Below are 20,755 nucleotides of genomic sequence, written 5' to 3'. Positions count from 1 at the left end.
CTAACTTATGTTAATTAATTTCAGTGGGTCTACTCTCAGCAAAACATAGTTGGATACAACCCCAAATGTGGAACCTTTTCCCATGGACATTCATCTAAAGTGTTTGGGGAGGAGAGGCATGTCAGATGAATACCATTTTATTCTCCCATTCTTTTTATGTAGCTTTTGCCAATGGCCAGTGTGGCGTAGTGGTTAAGGTGTTGAACTACAAGACCAGGGTTTGAATCCCCACATAGCCATGAAGCTCACTGGGTGACCTTGGGCCAGTCACTGCCTCTCAGCCTCATGAAAACCCTATTCATAGGGTCGCCATAAGTCAGAATCAACTTGAAGGCAGTACATTTACATTTTTTGCCAATGGCTATGCTGTCTGGGGCTGATGGGCTTTCCTTCATTTTCTTAGTGTTTTTCTTGTTGTGTTGCTGTTGTCTGGTTTTTAAATATTTTGTTAAAAAAAGTAAGTGCTTGTTTTTAGCCTTTTTGTCACCTCAAAATCCTTGATAAAAGGCGAGATGCAAATTTTGTTTTAGACAGAAAAAAATGCAACTTAAAAAGTTCACAAATATGGCATTGGAAAGAAGTAATGTTGCTAGTCAAAGGAACCCTGTGAATTCACTTCCAGAACCACATTCTCCATCCCTCTCATATTGTAATAGATCTACTTGTTTGGGGTGATGGGATCGCTTCACAAAAAAATTGTGAATGGAATACAGGGAAAACAGAATTTCCATGCAACAGAAGCACTGTCTTGAGAAAATATGTCAGATTCTTCAGCAACATGCAAGAACAGTTTATACTCCTGGCAGGGAACTGGTGAAGCTTTCCTCTATCCCCCTTGTTAGATACATATGTACTCTCTAGTAGGAATGGGGGAGAAATTAGATTCAATGCTCATTTAAAGCTGAATTTATTGAATGTGCACTTTCCAAAACAATAAGAGAACCGAAACACAGCAATGCTTTGAAATTCACACTTAACCAAATTTTGTAATGCAGTTCTCCAACTAAGCAGTGTTTACAAACATGCATATATTAAGGGAAAGTGCACAAAATGAATGCGTTGGTAAAAACAACATACAAAAATGTATTTACAAAATGTGTACATTTGTCAAAAACTGCCTACAAAAATGTGTTTATTAGGAGAAATTTGCACTAAAATGCTGAAGAATTTCCACAGGATTTTTTTTTAAAAAAAAAATAGCAAATTGCTGCAGAAATGTGGAGAACTGAGTATAAGGCTGGTAAAATGAGAAATTGAGAGAACAGAATGGACAGATCCTTCTGAAAATGGGAGGGAGAGGGAGAGACAGACAGACAGAGAAAGAGATTGTTAGGAAGAAAGGTCAGTTGAGCACTTTTCCCTGACATGCTAGATTTTACATGCAGGGAGGGGTTTTGTTGCTGAGAAAGCATTCAGACAAGCCCATGTGTGCAGCCTAAGGTGATATGTCCTGGCCCACTGAATCATTATTGCACATTTATGGATAACTAATGCTCAGTGGAAGACAATGGACCCATCTCATTGTATAGCTAGGGAACTGAGGCAGGCGAGTCCATAGCTGAGGTGGAACAAGAACCTTTTCTCCCCCCCCCCTCCACTAATCTTAGATTAGCTGTGTAGCCACTCCATCGCATGGCCTCTCCCTGCTACCTCGGACACCTCGTGGCTGTTTTCCATCCTCTTCTGTGTGTTCTCTGTTCAGTGTAGCTAAATGTAGAGTGGCCTCCAACAACTGCTGCTCCTCCAGATGTTTTCAATCTGTCTGGATCACTCTCAGATAAGTGGGACTGCAACGTTACTTCCTCCTTAGGGCCACTTCACACAAGATTATTTCCTTTACAGTTATCACTTCCAGGTGTTCAAATGGCATGTAGACCGCATGTACGCCATATTGTGTGGTGGGCTAACATGTGTGCATGTAGCTTTGGGCACACAGAGCAGGAAGCTGCAACTACCACTGGGCTCCCACCAGATGTGTACACATGTCTAAATGCACATGTTATGGTGCACGCACATTTTTTTCCTTCCTACACAAAAACAATATCCATGTAGGAAAAGCATAAAGAAGGATGCTGCACTTAGTTCACCCTCTTTTTTCTCCCCCTCCCCCTCCCCTCTCTTTAACCTCCTTGGGGGGGAGGGTTCCTTTCATTGCATACCAGCAGCTCCAGCCTTCACCTGCCTATCACTGCAAAACACCTGGGTGAAACAGAGGAAAGAAAAGGAAACTTCATACAGTTTGTTCCAGAGGCAACCCAACGCCTCCTGGGTGTTTTTTTCTGGCGGTGAGAACTTGTCAGCAATCTGTTTTCAAAAGTGTGGGAGAGAACTTTATCATGTGCCATCCTCCAATGGGGGGGGCGTGTGTGCGTGCGTGCGTGGCTTTGTGTTGTGTGTGTGTGTGTGTGTGTGTGTATCAAAGAGAGAAAAAGAATCAGGAGAGGTTGTTGTTTTTCAAAAGGAACATGGTTTCAAATATTCAGAAAGGTGTATGTAACGTGTGCTTGTTAGTGTTAGGTAAGTCAATCCTTGGTAAAGGAAAGGCATTCTGGACATGCTCAGCCGTGCGATCTGGGGCACCCTCCAAGGAGGGGCACTGTTTTGAAGGTTGGATCCTGTATAAAATTAATCTTTAAATGTTTGGATGAGAAGAGTGGGCCCAGTGTCTTCTGGGGATCAGAAACTGGGGCTAGCCTGGAGAAGATCATATTAGGGGTGCGGGAGGGGAGGAGGAAGAGAAGAGAGAGCGGTGGGTACACAAGCAGGCTGGCACTGGAGAAGCGGCTGTATGAATAAGGTGTGCTCGCTCGCTCGCTCGCTCGCTCTCCCCTCCCACCGAAGTGCCTGTGATCAGCAAAGCCCTGTCTCTTTAATAAACTGACTGCCTTCTGTCTGCTCGGAGTAAATTTCATCCTGTCATCAGGTCGCGGAGGAGGAGTTTGTTAATGTACAGTTTGCTCAGTGGATCGATGTTTGCTGGCATCGCCTCGCCCTGCCTGTGTGTGTGTGAGGTGTGTGTGTGTGTGTGTGTGAGAGAGAGAGAGAGAGAGAGAGAGAGAGCGCCCGTGTGTGTGTATGGATGAGTGTGTGCTCTGTGTGTGCGCGCGCGTGAGCACCAGATTTCCTTCCATCCAAAGCTTCTCTGTCCTCTTCCATATCACTCACTCACAAGCTGGCATCTGACAGCAACAAACCTGCAGTTTTCTCAGCAAACACACTCGCCAATCCGCCATATAGATCTCCGCGAAGGAGGCGACGAGGAGGGGGGGGATAAGAGAGAGACAGAGAGAGGAAGGGGGGTGAGTGGGGGGAAAGCAAAAAAACCCCACGCCTGAGCTGCTTTGAAAACAAAACTAGTCTCCGTATCTCTATATTTTGTTATTTATTGATCACTTAAAAAAGAAGAAGAAGAAGAACCCCGGCACTGTTGGGGTCTATCCTTTCGCATTGGATATCCCTGGATGTTCGCATCAAAGCAAGTCTTGCAACACTTCCAACAAAACCAGAGACAAACAAGAACAGCAACAACAAGCAGCCCCCCCTCCCCGAGCGCAGGTCCCCCCCCCTTTTAAATGAAATCCTGAGAATGAGAATCCGAACAGGTTGATCTCGTCAGAGAAGTGCCAAAGAAGAGCGACGGCTACTTAGCGCTGCCGCCGGTGGGTTGTCGAGGGGGAAAGCGGCGGAGGGGAAGACAGGAAGGGGGGGGGACAGACACACAAACGGAAAGAGAGAGAGAGAGAGAGAGAGAGAGAGACAGACAGACAGACAGACAGACAGACAGACAAGCCCCGCGAGCTGCGAGGGGTTCTCGGATCTGGAAGGAGAAGTACGCTTGGAGAAAGTACAGCGATGCCAAGGCGGAAGCAGCAGGCACCCAAACGGGCAGCAGGTAAGAGGAAACCAACCCACGCGCTCTACGGTAGCCCTCGGCGTCTCCTTATAGACCTTTAAACCCTCCTTTCCACCCCCACATTTTATTCTAGGATCACGCTTATAGACAATTTCTTTTTTAAAAAAAAAAATGAAATGCATCTTTATTGACATTCCCCCCCTTTCACACCCCTCTAATAACTTGGACGCTGTTGAACCAGTCTCTTTTGAAGCCGGCTAGTTTTGCGCCTATGCTTAAGGGGGTGGGGGTGAGCAAGCTTTTTCGCCTCCTCTCGGCGCTCGGCTCCTGTCTCCTTCGTAAACTTTCCCCCCCAACTTTCTTCCACTTGGTTTCTCACCGCTTTCCCCTCCTCTATCTCGCTCGCTCCCCTCCCCCCCATCCACTTTGATCACCTTCGCGTTGCGTCCCTACCATAGGATTGTGCAGAGGAGCCCTTTGCATTTTGATTTGGTTTTCTGCTGCGGTTTGCGTGTCCGTAGAGGGGCAATCTTTCTTCAGAAGCACCGTTTTCCCTCTGCGTGGTTCCTCGTGCAATCGTGTGTGTGTGTGTGTGTGTGTGTGTCCGTGAAACAGAGGCGGCTGGGCTGGGGTGTGTATGTGGGGGGGCTGACTGTCTCTGTTGATGAACCCGCTGGTTGAAGTTCAAGCCTTTGATCATCAGTGGCGGGAAAAAAAGGAAAAAAAGGAAGAAAGGAAGAAAGAAAAGGACTGCAACAGGAAATAAAATGAACATTCTGACTGTTAGGAGACAGCCCCCTTAGATTCCAATCAAAGTAATCTTTCCGATTCTTTGCTTGCACGTTGTTACTCAAGTTTAGAAGCAACCGCTTCGAAGGTGCAGGAGGGTCAGATGCGCTGGGACGAGGTTTTTCAGGCGCTAAAACAGTTTGCAACTTTTTGGAAGTGTTTTGATTCGCTTTCTGGAGAGGAGACAAATGGTGAGGAAGGCGAGGCTGGAAACTGAAGGCTAGGGAATGGACAGACAGGCCTGCACAACATTAAAAGGGGGTGTTTGAGGCGTGCGCGTGTGTTTTAATACAAGGTTGATGAATTGCTTGGAGAGAGAGAGATAGTTTGCTAGGATTTTGTTTCTGGGTAGTGCAGCATGCTTTCTCTGCCCCCAGACCCACCCACTGGAAAAAGAATCAGGTTTCCAGTTGATTGCCAACTTTCATTTGACATTTGATTGATCACCTGTCATCGTGCTACCTTTGATCTATTCATTCTTGATATATATCAATAAATCACTCACTATGGTAACCTGAGTGCCAGTGACGCAAGTCTTGCCCTCTAGAATCTCTTAGCCAGACATGCACAATTATTATCTTGTTTGGCTTTAATGTGGGTGGGATTTTCTTCTTCTTTGTGTTCAGTTAGAGTTGTACAGTGAAGCTAAATTGTTGATGTTCTTTTTTTAAAAAAAAAATCCTCCCACATCCTGCTTTCCCCCCCCCCCAATCAGTTTCAAGATATGAGTAAATCTTGTGCAGTCGTGCTTGGGGAATGTTCAAAAGTTAAAATTAATTTGGAGAGGAAAATGGGATCGAAGAAACTTTTGCAAACTTGACCCAGTTCAATTTCTTCTTTTTTTCCCACACTCCCGAATATATAACAATCCAAAGGTTAGTTAGAATCATTTAATCTAAAAATGGTTTAGGTAACTACAATCAAAAGACATAATTGTTACTGTTTCTTTGAGAAGTCTTATATGGGGGTTACTTTTCACTCTGCTGAAAGAGACAGTTAGAAACACAGTTACAATATTACCATATAGTTATCGCTGAACTCGTGGGAAGGGGAGTCAACGTTTCCTTGAAGTACAAGATAGTTTAGACTTTCCATGTGAAACATCTGAAAAAAAATCTTATGCGCTATAACTGTCCTTGTTTATCAACTCAGACTCCAATGACTCAAGAAAGCATTTCTGTTGCACTTATGGATGCTTAGCAGCCCCTGGTCCACAGTGTATAAAGTCCTTGGTTTTCCATTTCATCTGGCTTTCAAACTCTCTTTTCTTCTGAACTGTGCTAGAAAGCAAGAGGATAGGGAAGGCAGAAAAGGTAGGCGCAAAATACCACATCGAAAATAATACTGTACAAAAGTCTGTACAGTCTCCTTGTTAATTACGCTGGTATCATCCTTGGTCCTCATACAAGGTGTCACTCCTCTGAAAATAACATTGGGACATTTTTTGTAGAGATTTTTAAACTGCTGGATGACAGTTTTAATAACACGGACACATGGTTTTCAGTAATTATTTTGTGAAATATGTACTCTTTCAAAAGTTGTTACCTTCAGATTCCCTTTGTCCTCCATTCCATATTTGTTTCAAGTTATGAGGTGGCTGATTCTTTAAGGGCAGTTCAGTTACATTTGACATAGCCCGCCGGAAGCAAGTTTTTAGTGTTTCAGTACGAGTCCTGTTTTGAGTTTACATCGTGTCTTTAAAGGGCATGCAACATTGTGATAAGCTTACTTTCATTTTCTTAGCTCTAGTATAAAGATTCTGTTTGATAAGGTGAATAAACAGTCTCAAAGGTCCATGTGCCACAAATGTGACCTTAGGCAGAATGAGGAAGGTGTGGTGGAAACCACTGATTATCCAGATGTTTGCACAAATATTCTTTTTTGCCTTCTTTATATCCAAGTTTTTAATTTGTTTAATAAAATAAAATAAAGCTCAAGGAGGCCCATTGGATTTTTGCTCACTTGTGACCATGTTGGTTCAGAAAAGTTTACAACTTCTTAGGCAGCTAGTTTCTGAGGGGTAGGAAAATAGTAGGTGTTATGATTCTGGACAAGGCTGCTTTGGTCATTCCTTGAAATTATAGACTGTGCACAACTGTAAATACTGGCATCCCAGCATTGACTTTTGAATGCAGGTTTCTCATTTGATGAATGAACGATGTAAAGTTTGGAAAGAACAAGCAATTGAATCAGCAGGGATGTCCTGCTGCTTGACAAAAATCAACCTAAATGGCAATTTCCACCCTCCCCATAACTAATGTTAAGCCCTGAGATCCTTATATCCTATGTTACAAACATTGTAATGAAACCTGATGGTGTAAATGAATAAGTGGGGGCTATTTAGGTGTGATGGTGGCACATTTCTGTTCCTAACTTTTCTTTTTTAAAAAATAATGGTTTGAGTCAGGAAAAGTGCAATGCCAAGCACATACGTTCCCCTTGACTCATTTCTAAGCAGCATTATTGTCTCTCTCTCCTCACCTCCACACACACTATTGTCTGCATAATTCTTTGAACAGATGTTTGAATATTTTTAGGTCAGTGCCTGACATTACATCATACATGTATTTGCAATGATATATTACATGTGCATTGTTATCTTCCGTCCCTAAAGAGCCCAAGGTGCTTCACAGAGTGTTGGTCTGATTCCCTTCTTCTCCCCTGGTTGAGACACAGGAGAAATTCTCCTGCAGCCAATGGGATTACATTGTGGTGAGAAAGATGGGCATTAGGCCGGGCACGTTGTTTCTGAATTATAAAAATGCAGCTGTCTCTGGGGAGCAGCCATTGCATGACCCAACACAATTGAGGGGAAAGAAAAAGCTAGGACTCAGACTGAATTGATATGTTAATTCCATTTTTATTTCTCTAAATCGGAAATAGCTTCGTACCCAATTCCACCAGATTGAGCCCTCGTCTCCTCCTACAGCTTGTCGAGATGTGCATGTTTAATTTTGCAAATTGTGAATTTTCTGCATATTCCTGGGGAATATAAAATCTGAACTTAACACTGTTTGTACCCCTTTGGTTCTGCTTCCTGTATCTGCTGGGCCCTGATAGGTTGCCTGTTTAAGAAGCAAAGGTACAACAGAGAGAGCAACCAGCTGCATTTACTTTGTTTACCAGAGCTGGAAATGAATAATGCAGATTTTGTTTTCATGAAAGTCCTTGTGTGGCAGTAAACATAAGACTATTAGCAATCATTACTTAAAAGTTGCAATTTGCACCTTAATAGTACCAGTTATTTAAATCATGAACAATCCTTTCAGACATGGCATGCCACATTCTTCTGTGGTAGACTAGCAAGGACTTTGGTCTCGTATGTGGTATAGTAAGAGACATGTGCATGTAATCATGATGAAAGGCTTTACTTTTATGCAGAGTTTCCACTAGCGCCATTATTAGGAGGACAATAAAATTGGGTTCTAAGCAAAATAGGCCTAAATTGTGCTATAAAAAAATTGCATTGTCTGTCTTTTATCCTCCCCTAGGACAGGAAGTATGCATCAAAAATGTCAAAATGCCTCTTGTTTCAGAACTCTTCAGCTCATCTTCCTATATCACAACATTAACAGATTTCATGAAAGCAATTGTATTCAAAAAGAAGGGGAGAAACATAGCTACTTGGCTGAATAAAATGACTCCTTTCTTGGTTCAAGTGCCACTCCATTTGATACCATTGGGACTGCATTTGGAGATCAGAGGAATGCATTGATCCATTTCTGATTTTAAAGTGTAGGCTGTTGGGTTCATGGGTGAGATGGGTGAATACAGACTACAGTTGCACCACACATCTGTATCTGATGTGTGGTAAAAAGTCACTTGGCCACTTGGCAGGACAATGATCTAACATGCAATCAGTTTGCCACCAGATTACTGCTTGGGACATAACTGTCTCTACCCTTTATATATCCATTTCATGTAGGGTATCAGAAAGGAGCACCATATCTGAATATTTGGATAGTTATTTTTAATAATATGTTGTTGATATGGTCAACTCATGCCTATTAATAACTGGCAACAATTTAGAGGCTTTCCCCTGATTAATCATTTCTGTTTGGAAGCCTTTAATGCCCCTGTGTCAGCTCCAAGTTTTTTCCTGAAGGGGGGGGAACAAAGCAAGAAACTCTCCATGCCTCCCCCTCATGCAGTGAGTTTACCTCCTCATTGCTGTTGGTCAAGGAGGTTCTTGTCAGTGGGCTGCCTACTGGTATGTGGGCCCTTGGCAGAAGATCAACCATGCCAACCCTTGACATGGGCCATGAATGCCCCCCAGCACCTCCCCCCCAAAGCAATATATTGGTTTGGAATAGCTTTTTTTTTTAGCTACGTCCTCACAAAGATGTGTGAAACCACCAGACTTCTCCGCCAGTGATCCAGTAAATGTTTCATCTTAATGGGACAAATAAAGTTATGCAAAAACAGCAAAGACTCTTGTGACATGATGAGCTTTTATTGGCTCCCAACCACTGCATCAGATGCATGGAATGTTTTTCTGAGTTACAGGATAACTCAGGATAACACTTCATGCATTTATGGTACTGCAAGAAGACTGCTGTTTTTACGGCAGCAGACTACCATGGCCACCCCTTGGGACATGTTGAAAAACAAATGCTTGAACAGGACTGATTCCAGAGGACAGTAAAAGTAGCCCCTGCCTGGGCACCAGGATGACCGAAGAACTTGCTACCCTCAGCTCTGCTGCTAATCTCACTAGTATCCTGGAGGACCATAGAAAGTCAGAAGCAGGGCAAGCAATTTCTTGGTTAAGAGTGCGTTACTTCCAGGTTAAGGAGGCCCCCGGGAGTGCCCTCCTGAAGGCCTCCAAAATCCCTGGATCAGAAAGAGGAAATAGTAAAAAGTATTCTTCAAAGCATGTGAGATTTAAGAACCCAGAGGAGGAAGCACAAGGCGAAGAAATGAAACAAGGTGTCCTATGAAAAGAGTGTTGCCTGCCTACATGTGAGGTCCAGGATGAAATTCCTGATCATTTATGAAGCTCTCTTAGCAGCCCTGGGCAAGCCATTGTTTCAGTCTAACATTCACCCTGTTGCTGTGAAAAGAAGGTTAATAACTGTAATACTGTCTTTATGCACACTGAAACATGCTATAGAATGCGGTATTCTCTACCCTGTGAGGAATCTCACTAGACTTTCCCCTCAAAACTCCTTAGATATTATACTGGGTGGAGCCCCCAGAACTGCCTTGGCATTCAGTGCAATCTTGAAAATATTTTCTGATTTCCCTGCCCCCCTTTTTTGTCCATCTTCTTGAATTTTGTCTTCTGCAAAATTTGGTATCATTTCATCATCCTGGTGTGATTGCTGGAATACTCAACTTCAGTCGATGAAGAACCTGGGATGTCATTGTTAGTAACAGCCAAACGTAGAACAGCAGTTGCATTAAGCTGTTGTGCAAACCTTAATTGCTCAAATGTTAACAACAACAACAACAACAACAAATTGTGGTAGAAATCTGATCTGGTTATTTCAGTGGATGACATATTAGTTGCAAATGCAGCGTTTTTAAAATTAGTCTTTATTTAGAGTCTTTCAGATTGTATTGCAGACAGGGGAGAAATGTGCAGGCGATGTCTTACACAAAATTCCTTTTCAAAAGACCTGGCTATGAAAATATCCCTTGTTAATTTTATTAAGGCATCTTTCTGTCTGAAATTAAAGACATTTGTAAAGTTTTTGCTTCCAGAACATGCTCACACAAGCAGCAGGATGGTTTCAGGAGCCTGATAACTTGAGCCAGCTGGAAACATGTTAGATTCACAGCAGAAGATTTTAGTTTCACTCATTCAACAAATTGGAATGATTGATTTTTGCATTGTTAAGAAAAAAAGTGGTGTGGGGGAGAGAGAATAAATTTGTGAGGTTGCCGGTCCAGCCCAGCAGACCTTAGTCTTGTGAAGTGCATCCCATTTCTACACTTACTCAGAGTCAGAAATGACTCTTACTGAATTCAGTGAGGGTTACTCCTGAGTAAGCGTATGCGAAAGCATATCCCATGGGAGTAAACTCCATAGAACTTAATAGGCTTTACTTCTGAGTAGATTTGTAGAGCAGAGTGCACCGTAAACTTCATTCCAAAACCTGGAAATGAAAGGGCAATGAGATTGGGGTTTGAATCTGAAAAATAAAATTATATTGTTAGGGCTATGGCATGAGTTATATTTTGCCCTTAGCCTTCCTATAGAATTTCCCTGTGGGATTTTTGAAGAGGTCTGGTTTGCTTTATGGTAGTAGCTTTATAGTCCTACAGCAGTGTTTCCAGATCAATGACATTATTACTATTGTGTTTCCTGTCAATTACAAATGTTACTCTGAAAGGCTTTTTACATTTTCTTTGTCATAAACTGGAAATTGTGTGTGTGTGTGTGTGTGTGTTTAGTGGGGCAAAAGACAGTACAGCCTTTAAAAGGTCCTTAAAAATTGGCAGCCTACCTGGGATTGCAGCAGGAATTTACAAATAAATTGGACTAATATATATATACACACACACACATGCTTTACATGCACAAAGTGCCATTTAGGTTTAGAAATTTAAATAGTTTTTTTCCCTTAGTAGGATAACCTCTGATCTAAGGCACTTGGTATTTTGTATCTTTTAGTCATTTTTAAAACAGATGCTTAATGCAGTCTTTTGCAAGCTTGAAATACCTTCATGCTGAAAAACAATTAGGGAATGGTATCTTTGCAAGATTTCTTGGGGAAATGGGTCACAGACAAGCACTATTCACCATTTGATTTACACATTCTCTTTGGCAACTGCTGTTGATCATCACATTTTTTTAAAAAGTGGATTTTAAATTAGTTGAAAATACTAAAATTAGGTTTAGATTAGAAGGAAGATGTTCTTTATTTCTGAAAAAGCACAGTTTTACCATCAGAAAGCAAAAGCCAAACACCATGTACAAAAACAAGAAAGTAATAAACTCTTGGAAAGGGTAATAAACTCTTGGGAAAAAATACATTGTTTATGATCTATGTCCTGCAGTTAATACTATTTAATGCTCTCCAAGAACTCTGGCCAAGGCTAAACTGAATCTCTTCTAGGAATACCTAAATGTAAATAAATGTAGATACGTAGGTCTTCATGCTCTCAGTCCGCACACATGTACATTCCTTCACGCGCATACCCAGGTGCACATAAGGAGGTTATAGAGAAATGAGGCACTATAGTTTTACTGATATGAAGTTTTAGACTGCAAATACTACTAATAATTTTTAAAAGTCAGCACAATGTAAGATCATTGTTAAAGAACAAATTCCAAAATATAAATGTGCCTATGTGTGTCTCTATTCTCAGTCCCCACAGGTATATTGTTTCACATGCACACCCACACACATATAAGGAAGTTATCGAGAAGTGTGGCACTAGCCGTGTTCCTGCCAGAAAGTTTTAGTCTTCCAAATTGCTAAAATAAAATAAAATAATTTTTTAAAAGCTCAGAACAATTTGAGATAGCTGCTTTGTAAGAGAACAAAACAATTCCCAACTCATCCTGAAAAAAATATAAAGTCCCAACATAATAAAGCATGCTTGTACTTGTGGTATCAATTGTCGAAAAGACAGTAATCAAGTTACTTCAGTCAGTTTACTTTGCATCAGCCGTTGTTCACCAAGTACAGATGTTCGATTCCAACTGATTCCGTAATCCATTTTCAGGTGCTGCTGCAATGTTCATTTTGATGAAATTTGCTATTAGGAGCAATTAAATTCAAACATATTAATAGCCAGGAGCGGTGCTATAATGCTTATGCGTTTGTAGGAAATGCATTCTCTTCCTTTTAAGCTCTTTGTAATAATAAACATGATATTGTTCAACTTTATTGGGAGAGAGAGAAAAAAATTCAGAGGAAAAAGTTGCAGCATTAACGCTGCATTTTTATTGTATTAATGTAAATGAGATGCCGTCTTTGCTCTTTCATCTCTGCATATTGTATCTATTATTTCTCTGTCTTGCTCTTTGCTGGGTAAGTGCCTATATTCCCCTCCTTGCATTCAGCATAAAACTGCTATCGTCTAATGATACCCTACCTCATTAAAGTTGTTCATGATGCAAAGGGGACTGTGATAGGCAGCATCTTCTCTACCTTAAATGGTTATGGAAAAGCAGAGCCCCTGAACGTGTGAAAATAGCACAATCCATCCTGAATAACTGTTAAAATTGGGCATGTCAGAAAAAGAACAACAGCAGCGACAAAAACTTTTTTTTTTACTGGGGAAGAACAGATCCATAGCCCCAGGTGGCAAATATGAGAAGCAATAAGGTTTTTAAGAAGCTTTTGGCGCTTCCTCTATCGCTCTCAGAAGACTACTTTAATTGAAAAACCTGTTGTGCCTGGTTTTCTGTATGTAGATGAGAAAAGTCCCAGTTTTCCTAAAAGATCTGTATTTTGGCTTACGATAATAGTTAATTTTTAAAATAACATCTCAAAGCTTGCATTTCCCCCTTTAAACATCAAAGAAAGATGTAGCTGATCTTAACTTGTAAAGATTTTTTGTTCTGTATTGCTATAATAACTTTTTTAAAAATACTACTAAATATTCCCAAGGTGTCACTCCTACTTACAATATCTGGGCAGTTTCTGTAAGTTTCCTGTACAGTTTGCCCTGGAAAAGGAAACATCATGCTGTTTGCTATTTTAATGAAAATAATTATATCCATCAAAATCCACTGTGTGGTTTCAGCTAACTGTGCTTAGGAAAGAAAACAGAATAGAATTGAAGGCATCAAAATGTAGAGTTAAAAACCTTTGTGTATCTCCAGTCTTTTTTGCTCACACCATCTGGACTGAGAGAGGCCATTCTGTGCAATGACAAGAAGTGGTTTGGTTTATGGGATGGGTTGATGATACACCTTTTGCACCATCCCTGTCCTGTAAATCCCCTTCACAAAAATGGTCAAATCTTTAATTTTATGTGTACACAGAAGACAATTTCATTTGGTTCCACAAGGCGAGTGAATTTTTTTCTAAGAAAAGAGCCAGATCTCTTAAAGGATGTCAGTTTAGGGGCATGAAGAGACAAAGGGTCCCTGCTAGAAATGTGTGCCAACCTCTGCGAATTTGAACTGCAGTATTGATAAACATGTCCAAATCAGCCATAAGGTAACTAGTGGAAGTGAAATAGTAATTATGAGTGGTCGTACTCCTCTTAAGCCCTTTAAATTATTTATTTATTTATTATTTGATTTATACCCACCCTTCCTCCCAGCAGGAGCCCAGGGCAGCAAACAAAAGCACTAAAAAAACTTCAAAACATCAAAAGGGAGAAAGGTAAAATACAAATCGACTCAGTGAAACAACAAAGTAGAATAATTTAACAAAATGGAAGTGTTTCCACCAGCATGGGAACTTGTATAGATCTGCCTGGGGAATTTGCATACACTGATCAGAAGGGGTCTATGAATGTGGCTCTTGCCATTTACTATTTCAGACTTGCCAAGGGTACTGTCAAAGTTATTTACCCATTTAAGCAGCTGTGTGTGGATAGGTATTGTTACTTCATCTTCCTTGATGGGCAAATTAACATTGCAATTGCATACATGTCCTTTCAGATGTAAGCCCTCTTGAGGTCAATGGGACTTACTCCCACTGAAAAATAAGTCCAATGCGCTAGCTATGGGGATTCATCATGCACTTAATAATAACTGACAGACAGAATAGAACTATGGAAGTTCTTTTGACACCAGCAGTGCAAAGGAGATGTTACACTATCTAAGCAGGATAATTACGGAATTGTTAGGAAGCAATGGCTTTATTTATATGCGTATGCATGTATTTCCTTTTTCATTTTCTTTTTAATCTAATGCATTTTATTTAGTAATTTCCATATACAATCATGTATTTCAACATGAATTCTTAGATATATCTAAAATGCTACATAAATCATGCAAATCCTATATATTATAAAAAATTATAAATACAGCACACCACTAGGGATGAGCTAGAATTCCACCCAATTTGGATTTGGTACTGAATTTTTCATTAATTCACTTATTCTCTTTCATTGTGGGTTGGATTTTAATGTAGCAATATTCTGTGGCTACTTTTGAAAACTGATTTTTTTTTAAAAAAAAAAACCCACCTGCCTCTAAAATATTAATATTAAGAATAATAATTTTATTTATTTTATCAATATTTCCTTTCATTCATTCATTTATTTCCTTTCATTGATTGATATCTTCTTTCAAAATATCAATATTTCCTTTAAAATTATTGATATTTCCTTTACAAATATCAATATTAATATCAATTTTTTTTGCAAGGAGAATGAAAGGATAAGTAAAAGCAGGAGCTAACGGACAAAGAACAGTCTCGAATCGATACCAGCCTGTTAGCTCGATGGAATGCTTTCAAACCGGCACTGGCCAAAGGATGGCATCCCTGTACACTACTTACATGCATTTCATTTATACATTCATCCATATGTTCTAAAAAAAATACCTTCATGCATGCATGCATTTTCAAGAGAGTTTTGCTGATGATTCTGCATTTTTTATTTTTCATGTAGGAAATTAGGGATTTCACTGGGGTAGATATTTTTACTGAAATATATAGTTTTTGCATTCCTGTTTGCCATCCTTTTGTTGTTGCTGCTTGAGCGTTGTTTCTGTCCCTGGTTGCTATTGGTTCCCCTGTGGAAGAGCCATAGCTCATAGCTTAATAGCAGAGGACTTACTTGGACTGATGGGGGAAGTCTCAGCCTTAACCCCTTGCATATCCAATTAAAAATATTAGGTAGCTGGGGACCTCAGAGAGTTGATTCCAGTCAGAATTGACAATATTGGGCTAGGTTGACAAACAGTCCAATCTGGCATAAGAGAGCTTCCTGTGTTCCTATGAGTAGATGCATGGATGGTCACACGTTAAAAGGGATTACATCACAGTGATATGGCCGTTTCATACGGCCAGATAGGCGACTTAGAAATAAAATGTATTATTATTATTATCTAGCCAATCAGGATGGTGACATGAAAAGGGAGACCAAAGTCAATGTAAATAAGTGAGCATTTTCACAAGGAATCCTGAAAAATCATCAACAAGTTGAGATGTCTTTCAACACTCCGAAAATCATTTGTTGAAAACTATGAACAGTTTGGCTCAGCCCTAAATGTCAAAGCTGTGCCCAGAGTAATGTATCTTTTGAGCATTCTCTAGTGATGATATCACAGTGGCCAACTTTGAAAGGTCCTCTGCAAAGGAAAGATAATTAAGTGCTATGCAATACCAGGGGACTGACCAACAGTTCATTCACACAACATGCTTTTCTCATCACTGGATGATCAGCTTCCCACAACTGTTAATAGCAATTCCCCCATCTGCACCAAATGCATTTGCATGAGAATTCTCTGTCATGATGGAGAATTGTGCCATGATGGGAAAAACATATAATATCATAAGACAAAAAGCAAAATGTAATGTTGCATCGGCATCACAGGGACAATATTGCCAGCAGATAACTTAGCAAAAATGTGACAGCTTAAGGTGCCGACTAAATAGAGGTATCAGTTATTAAAAATAGTTTTGAGGTTGCAACCTCTAAACAATATGCCAGATTTTCACACTTATCTTTGCTTCCTGGTGAAGCCAGGAATGAAGAGCCACCATGATTTGAGCTGCAGGGAGTATCAGTGGACCACAAGGAGTGCGCTATGCAAAGAAAGCACTGAGACATACTATTAGAAAAGAGAAGCCATTCATTCTGCATCATCACCTGGTAGGTTGCATCTTCTAATGTGTGTTACACCTGTGGCGCTACAACACAGAGAGAGGATGTAACAAATGGAGAGAGAAGGATGCATTTGGAAGACTAACAAGACAGGGAGAAGAAAGGAAGGAGAGAGAACATAAATAGAGTGAACTTGGGCAAAATAATGTATGGTTGAACATTTGCAGTGGACCCCATTCTGTAGGTGGGGATAGAGGGTTATATTCAATTAATTCCTACTCAAAGTAGGCCCATTAATATTAATGAACCTAAATTAGTCATGCCATTTAATTTCAATAGGTCTACTCTGAGTAGCACTAGCACTGAATACCCCCCCCCAAAATAGTGGTTTCTGAGTCTGAAAAAGTTTATAGCATATTTATCATGATGGCTAATCCAGCCCTGAAAGCTGTTGTCTCACCTATGATGCACTGCATACATTGTTCCACACCAAGCATCAGTGGAAACTGGTGGCTCCAATGTCAGTGGGGCAGCGAATCTGCTCCAGGTTTTAGTCCGAACTTTCAAGGAGCTGTCCAACGTTCTGAGCACCTTGGAAAGCTCCTTGAAAGATGTGACTAAACTCAGAGTGGATTCACTGCCCCACTAACATCAGTTACCAGCCTCTGCTGCCAAGCATCCATGTCCATGCCACACCTTCTTAGTCAACACAGCTATCAGATGCTGCTGTTCTTTTTTTAAAAAAAAAAGTTGCAGAAGAGGCTTTTTGTTTTGCACTGCACACATGGGTAGGCCTAGTCATGTTCCTACACCTTTGTGACTGCAATACAGCAAGGCACCACTAATATGCAGGCGAGGCTTCCTAACTGCTGGCTATGGAAGGGGAAGGATGCACTCACAGAGTTGCATCTGCCATAGCTAGCTTTGGGTGCATGGTGCATGTGTGAAGCTCTGGATTGCAGCCCATGTATCATGCCTCTTTCGCTTGTGTATGGTTGTTACACAGACACTTTTTTCCCATTCATCCGACACAGCGGCAACTACTGTGAAACTAGGAGGGTAGTTATGATGTGTTTCAAGCTATGCAGAACATAAGTAATTCAGATATCCAGGATGCTGGAAATCTATTCTGCATGTTGATGTTCCTCTGTTCCTGTTTCATAGTGTGTGTGTGGAGGGGGGGTATAGAATAACCTCAGTCAAAACGCATCATTGTTTAGTATTGCAAATAAAAAAACTCTACACTTGGCAGATTTTCCCTTAAAGCACCTCTTAAAATATATTGTCAAAATGTCTAAAGATGTCTCTTACTCATAAGCATTTAATTATTTGTGACACTCAAACTAATATTCAGAGCTGCGGAGGGAAATAATGGTATTAAATATTTTCTCTTGTCAAAAGGTAACAAAACATTGCCTACATGATAAAGTCTTCATTATTTTCATGTAAACTATGGGCTCCTACTGGGAGGAATGGTGGGGCATAAATCGAATAAATAAATAAATAAATAATATTTCTGGGGTTTTTTTTAAAAAAATGATGATGAGATTGAATGAGATTTCTGATGTCCATGTCAGATTCTTGATTTTTTGGTACTGTTTTTATTTATTCCAGAAGCCATAAAAAGAGTGCCTGAAAGTATGTGCAGAGTGCCTTTCCCTTCCCAATAATTAATTAGAACAATCAGTCAGAGAACCCAAATAAGAGGCTTGGGTTTCCTGGAACACTTGAGCTGTGGCTGAATTAGTCACTTCCCAAAAGGAAGAGGGTGGGTTGGGAGGGGGGCACTGCGAAGAGGAGAACAGGCCAGGGGGAAAGGACTCCCTTTTCTGTCTAGCACATTCAGCTCTCTTCAAACAGGGTGCTTAGAAAATCTGTCAGTTTCCCAAGTTTTGCAAAACGTTTTCTTTCCTCCTGCTGCCATTAATACCACTGCTTAACATTTATTTGGTTCCAGCCCCAAACTAAAGGGAACTAAAGAAATTTTAAGCAGTGATATTAATGGCAGCAGGGGACATAAAAAGCATCCATTCCCCTCCCTGTGGGGAAAAAGGTTCATTTGTTTGCACTAAGGCTTGGCTTGAAATTCCCACCACCTCCACCTCCAATATTATTAATTTATTTCTAAGTTTGCATCTACACATATAAATTAACGTTGCAAATGTAATGTAAATTGGTGTTCTCTTTCCCTCCCCTCCCTTTTTCCTTTGGTGATGCAAAAGTGACCTGGAAGGGCCTGGCTGAATCTTCAAGGAAGGCAGGGGGGCGGGAAGGGGAAAGAAAAAGCAAACATGGGAATATCAAACATTGAGGGAGAGGAAGGGAGGCACGAATACGAGTTGCAAACGGCAAGGACTGAAATAAAAAAATAAAAAAGTTGTAGTTGGGGGGGGAGGATGTTGAGGAAGAAAGGAGAGAACCAGCCTGAGAATTGTGTGTGGAAGAAAAGGTGTAAGAAAATAAGGACAGGGAACAGAGGAAGAGGAGGGCTGTGGACAGCAGCACAGATGGGAGGGCAGGAATCCACTCCCGGTCCTGTTCACCAACCCAGTTCACCAACTCAGTCACCATGCTGAGTTGTTAAGATGTCTGGGTCACCTAGAAAATCAAAGCATAGGGAACATCAAAAGCTGCCTCATACTGAGTCGGATCATTGGTCCATCTAGCTCAGTATTGTCCGCACTGACTGGCAGCAGCTGGCAGCAAGGTTCTTTCCTAGCCCTTTCTGCAGATGCTGGGGATTGAACTTGGGACCTTCTGCATGCTAAACAGATGCTCTACCACTGAGGTACAGTCCCTCAGTGCACTCCTGAATAGAAATGTGTGTAAAAGTATATACGTTTTATTGAATTAAGTCCTACACAGAGAAGACCCATTCAAATTAATGAACCTATGTTAGTAATCTCTATTAGCTTTAATGGGTCTGCTCTGAGTAGGACTAGCACTGAATACCACCCTAGGTATTTAAAATGTCTGAACAGGATGCTTGTAGCTCCTTTCAGTGCAAGACAGGACCCTCAGATCTCAGTGATATTGAAATAAGTGTGTGTGTGTGTTTTATAGGACCAGCTTTATTATTTTTTATTATCATTTATTACATTTCTATCCCACCCACCCACCTCTCAAAGGAGCCCAAGAACAACTTGAAGCAGGTGCTTCAGGGAGCAGGTCTTATGGAGGCACAATTTTCAATTTTCTGATCTCTAACTCTGCGTGTCATTTAAAATATGCCTGTAACAGTGGTTCATCGTTTTCACTTTTCACTTCGGTACTCATGTGTTTAAAGCCAGCACTGGTCTGAGTTGATTTTGGCACTGATTTTGTCTCAACGCAACAGATTTCTAATGTAGTGGCTAAGGTTAAGATTCAAATGGAAGTGCACAGTGCTTTATGCATGGTGCCATGTGCATGACACTGGAGAATTTTTTTTTTTATTAAAAAAACCGGTTTTTACCACAGTCACTTGTTCAGTTGTAGACTATATATTTCCCAATCAAATGGTCCCAGGTTCAGTTCCTGGCATTTTCCGGTAGGAAAGAGCTGGTTCAAATCTGTGTAAGGATGTGCATCAGCTTTGTGTGTTCCCCAAATATCACAGAGAACTGGGGTGATCTGAGTCATGATCTCATGTTCCTGAGTCATACTGTACCATTAACAGGTGTCTTGAGGTAGATCAGGGACCCTCTAAGTTTTTAGTGGCCCTGTTTCTCCCCCCAAAAAAGTTAAAAGCACAGACCCCCCCTTCTTTTCTTTTCTGAGGTCCAAAACCATGTTGACTGGGGAAACTTGCAGAGCTCAAGATGGGAGAGGGTGGAGATGTGTTTGTGGGAGATCTTTTGATTTAATAGACAGATCTAGCTTTGAATCACGGTGAATTATTTGCTAAGGTCACTCCAATCACAGTGACCTGAGGGAGGGATACTAAAGTAAATAAACAGAGTTGTTCAAGTGGGTTGTCATTTTCCTCTGAGGTTTGACTAGGAGCAGGGTGAAAGGGGCAGAATTAAACTATTGGGGTGGCATCCTTCTTTCCCAGTCCTTTTTTCCTAACAAACCAAAAATCACAGTTCGGTCTTCTTTTTCATGGAGGGTACTTCCATGAAGGGGGATGGGGGGGAGGCAGCAAGAAAAATGTGTTTTCCAGTGTTTATAATAACAAAGGCAACATCACCAAGCACCATAGCCCTTGGTTCTTTTTGTCTGTACTTTGGCAAGTTTTTTTTACCTAGGGGGACCTCCCTCATATCCTCGGTTTTGCCTACAAAAAACCAGAGCTTGGAAAAGTTACTTTTTTGAACTAAAGTCCCATCAGCCCAATCCAGTGGCCATGCTGGCTGGGGCTGATGGGAGTTATAGTTCAAAAAAGTAACTTTTCAAAGCTCTGCAAAAAACTGTGGGAGGGAATTTGATTTCAGTTTTTCCCACCCC

General features: G+C 40.9%; 1 protein-coding gene across 3 annotated transcripts in view; it reads left to right on the top strand.

Moving 5' to 3' along the window:
• Positions 1–3,328: 3,328 nt before the first annotated feature.
• TSHZ2 (teashirt zinc finger homeobox 2) overlaps positions 3,329–20,755 on the top strand; it is a 475,958-nt gene continuing 458,531 nt past the window's right edge. For all 3 annotated transcript variants that reach the window (XM_061631242.1, XM_061631243.1, XM_061631241.1), the window contains exon 1: positions 3,329–3,892. In XM_061631242.1, the coding sequence (XP_061487226.1) occupies positions 3,853–3,892 (40 nt within the window). In that variant the 5' untranslated portion in view covers positions 3,329–3,852. The remainder of the gene's footprint in view (positions 3,893–20,755) is intronic.

This window comes from Rhineura floridana, chromosome 6, assembly GCF_030035675.1.
Source record: "Rhineura floridana isolate rRhiFlo1 chromosome 6, rRhiFlo1.hap2, whole genome shotgun sequence".
NCBI classification, from domain to species: domain Eukaryota; kingdom Metazoa; phylum Chordata; class Lepidosauria; order Squamata; family Rhineuridae; genus Rhineura; species Rhineura floridana.
The sequence above is the reverse complement of the archived record's forward strand: the minus strand, read 5'-3'. Positions and strand labels throughout refer to the sequence as shown.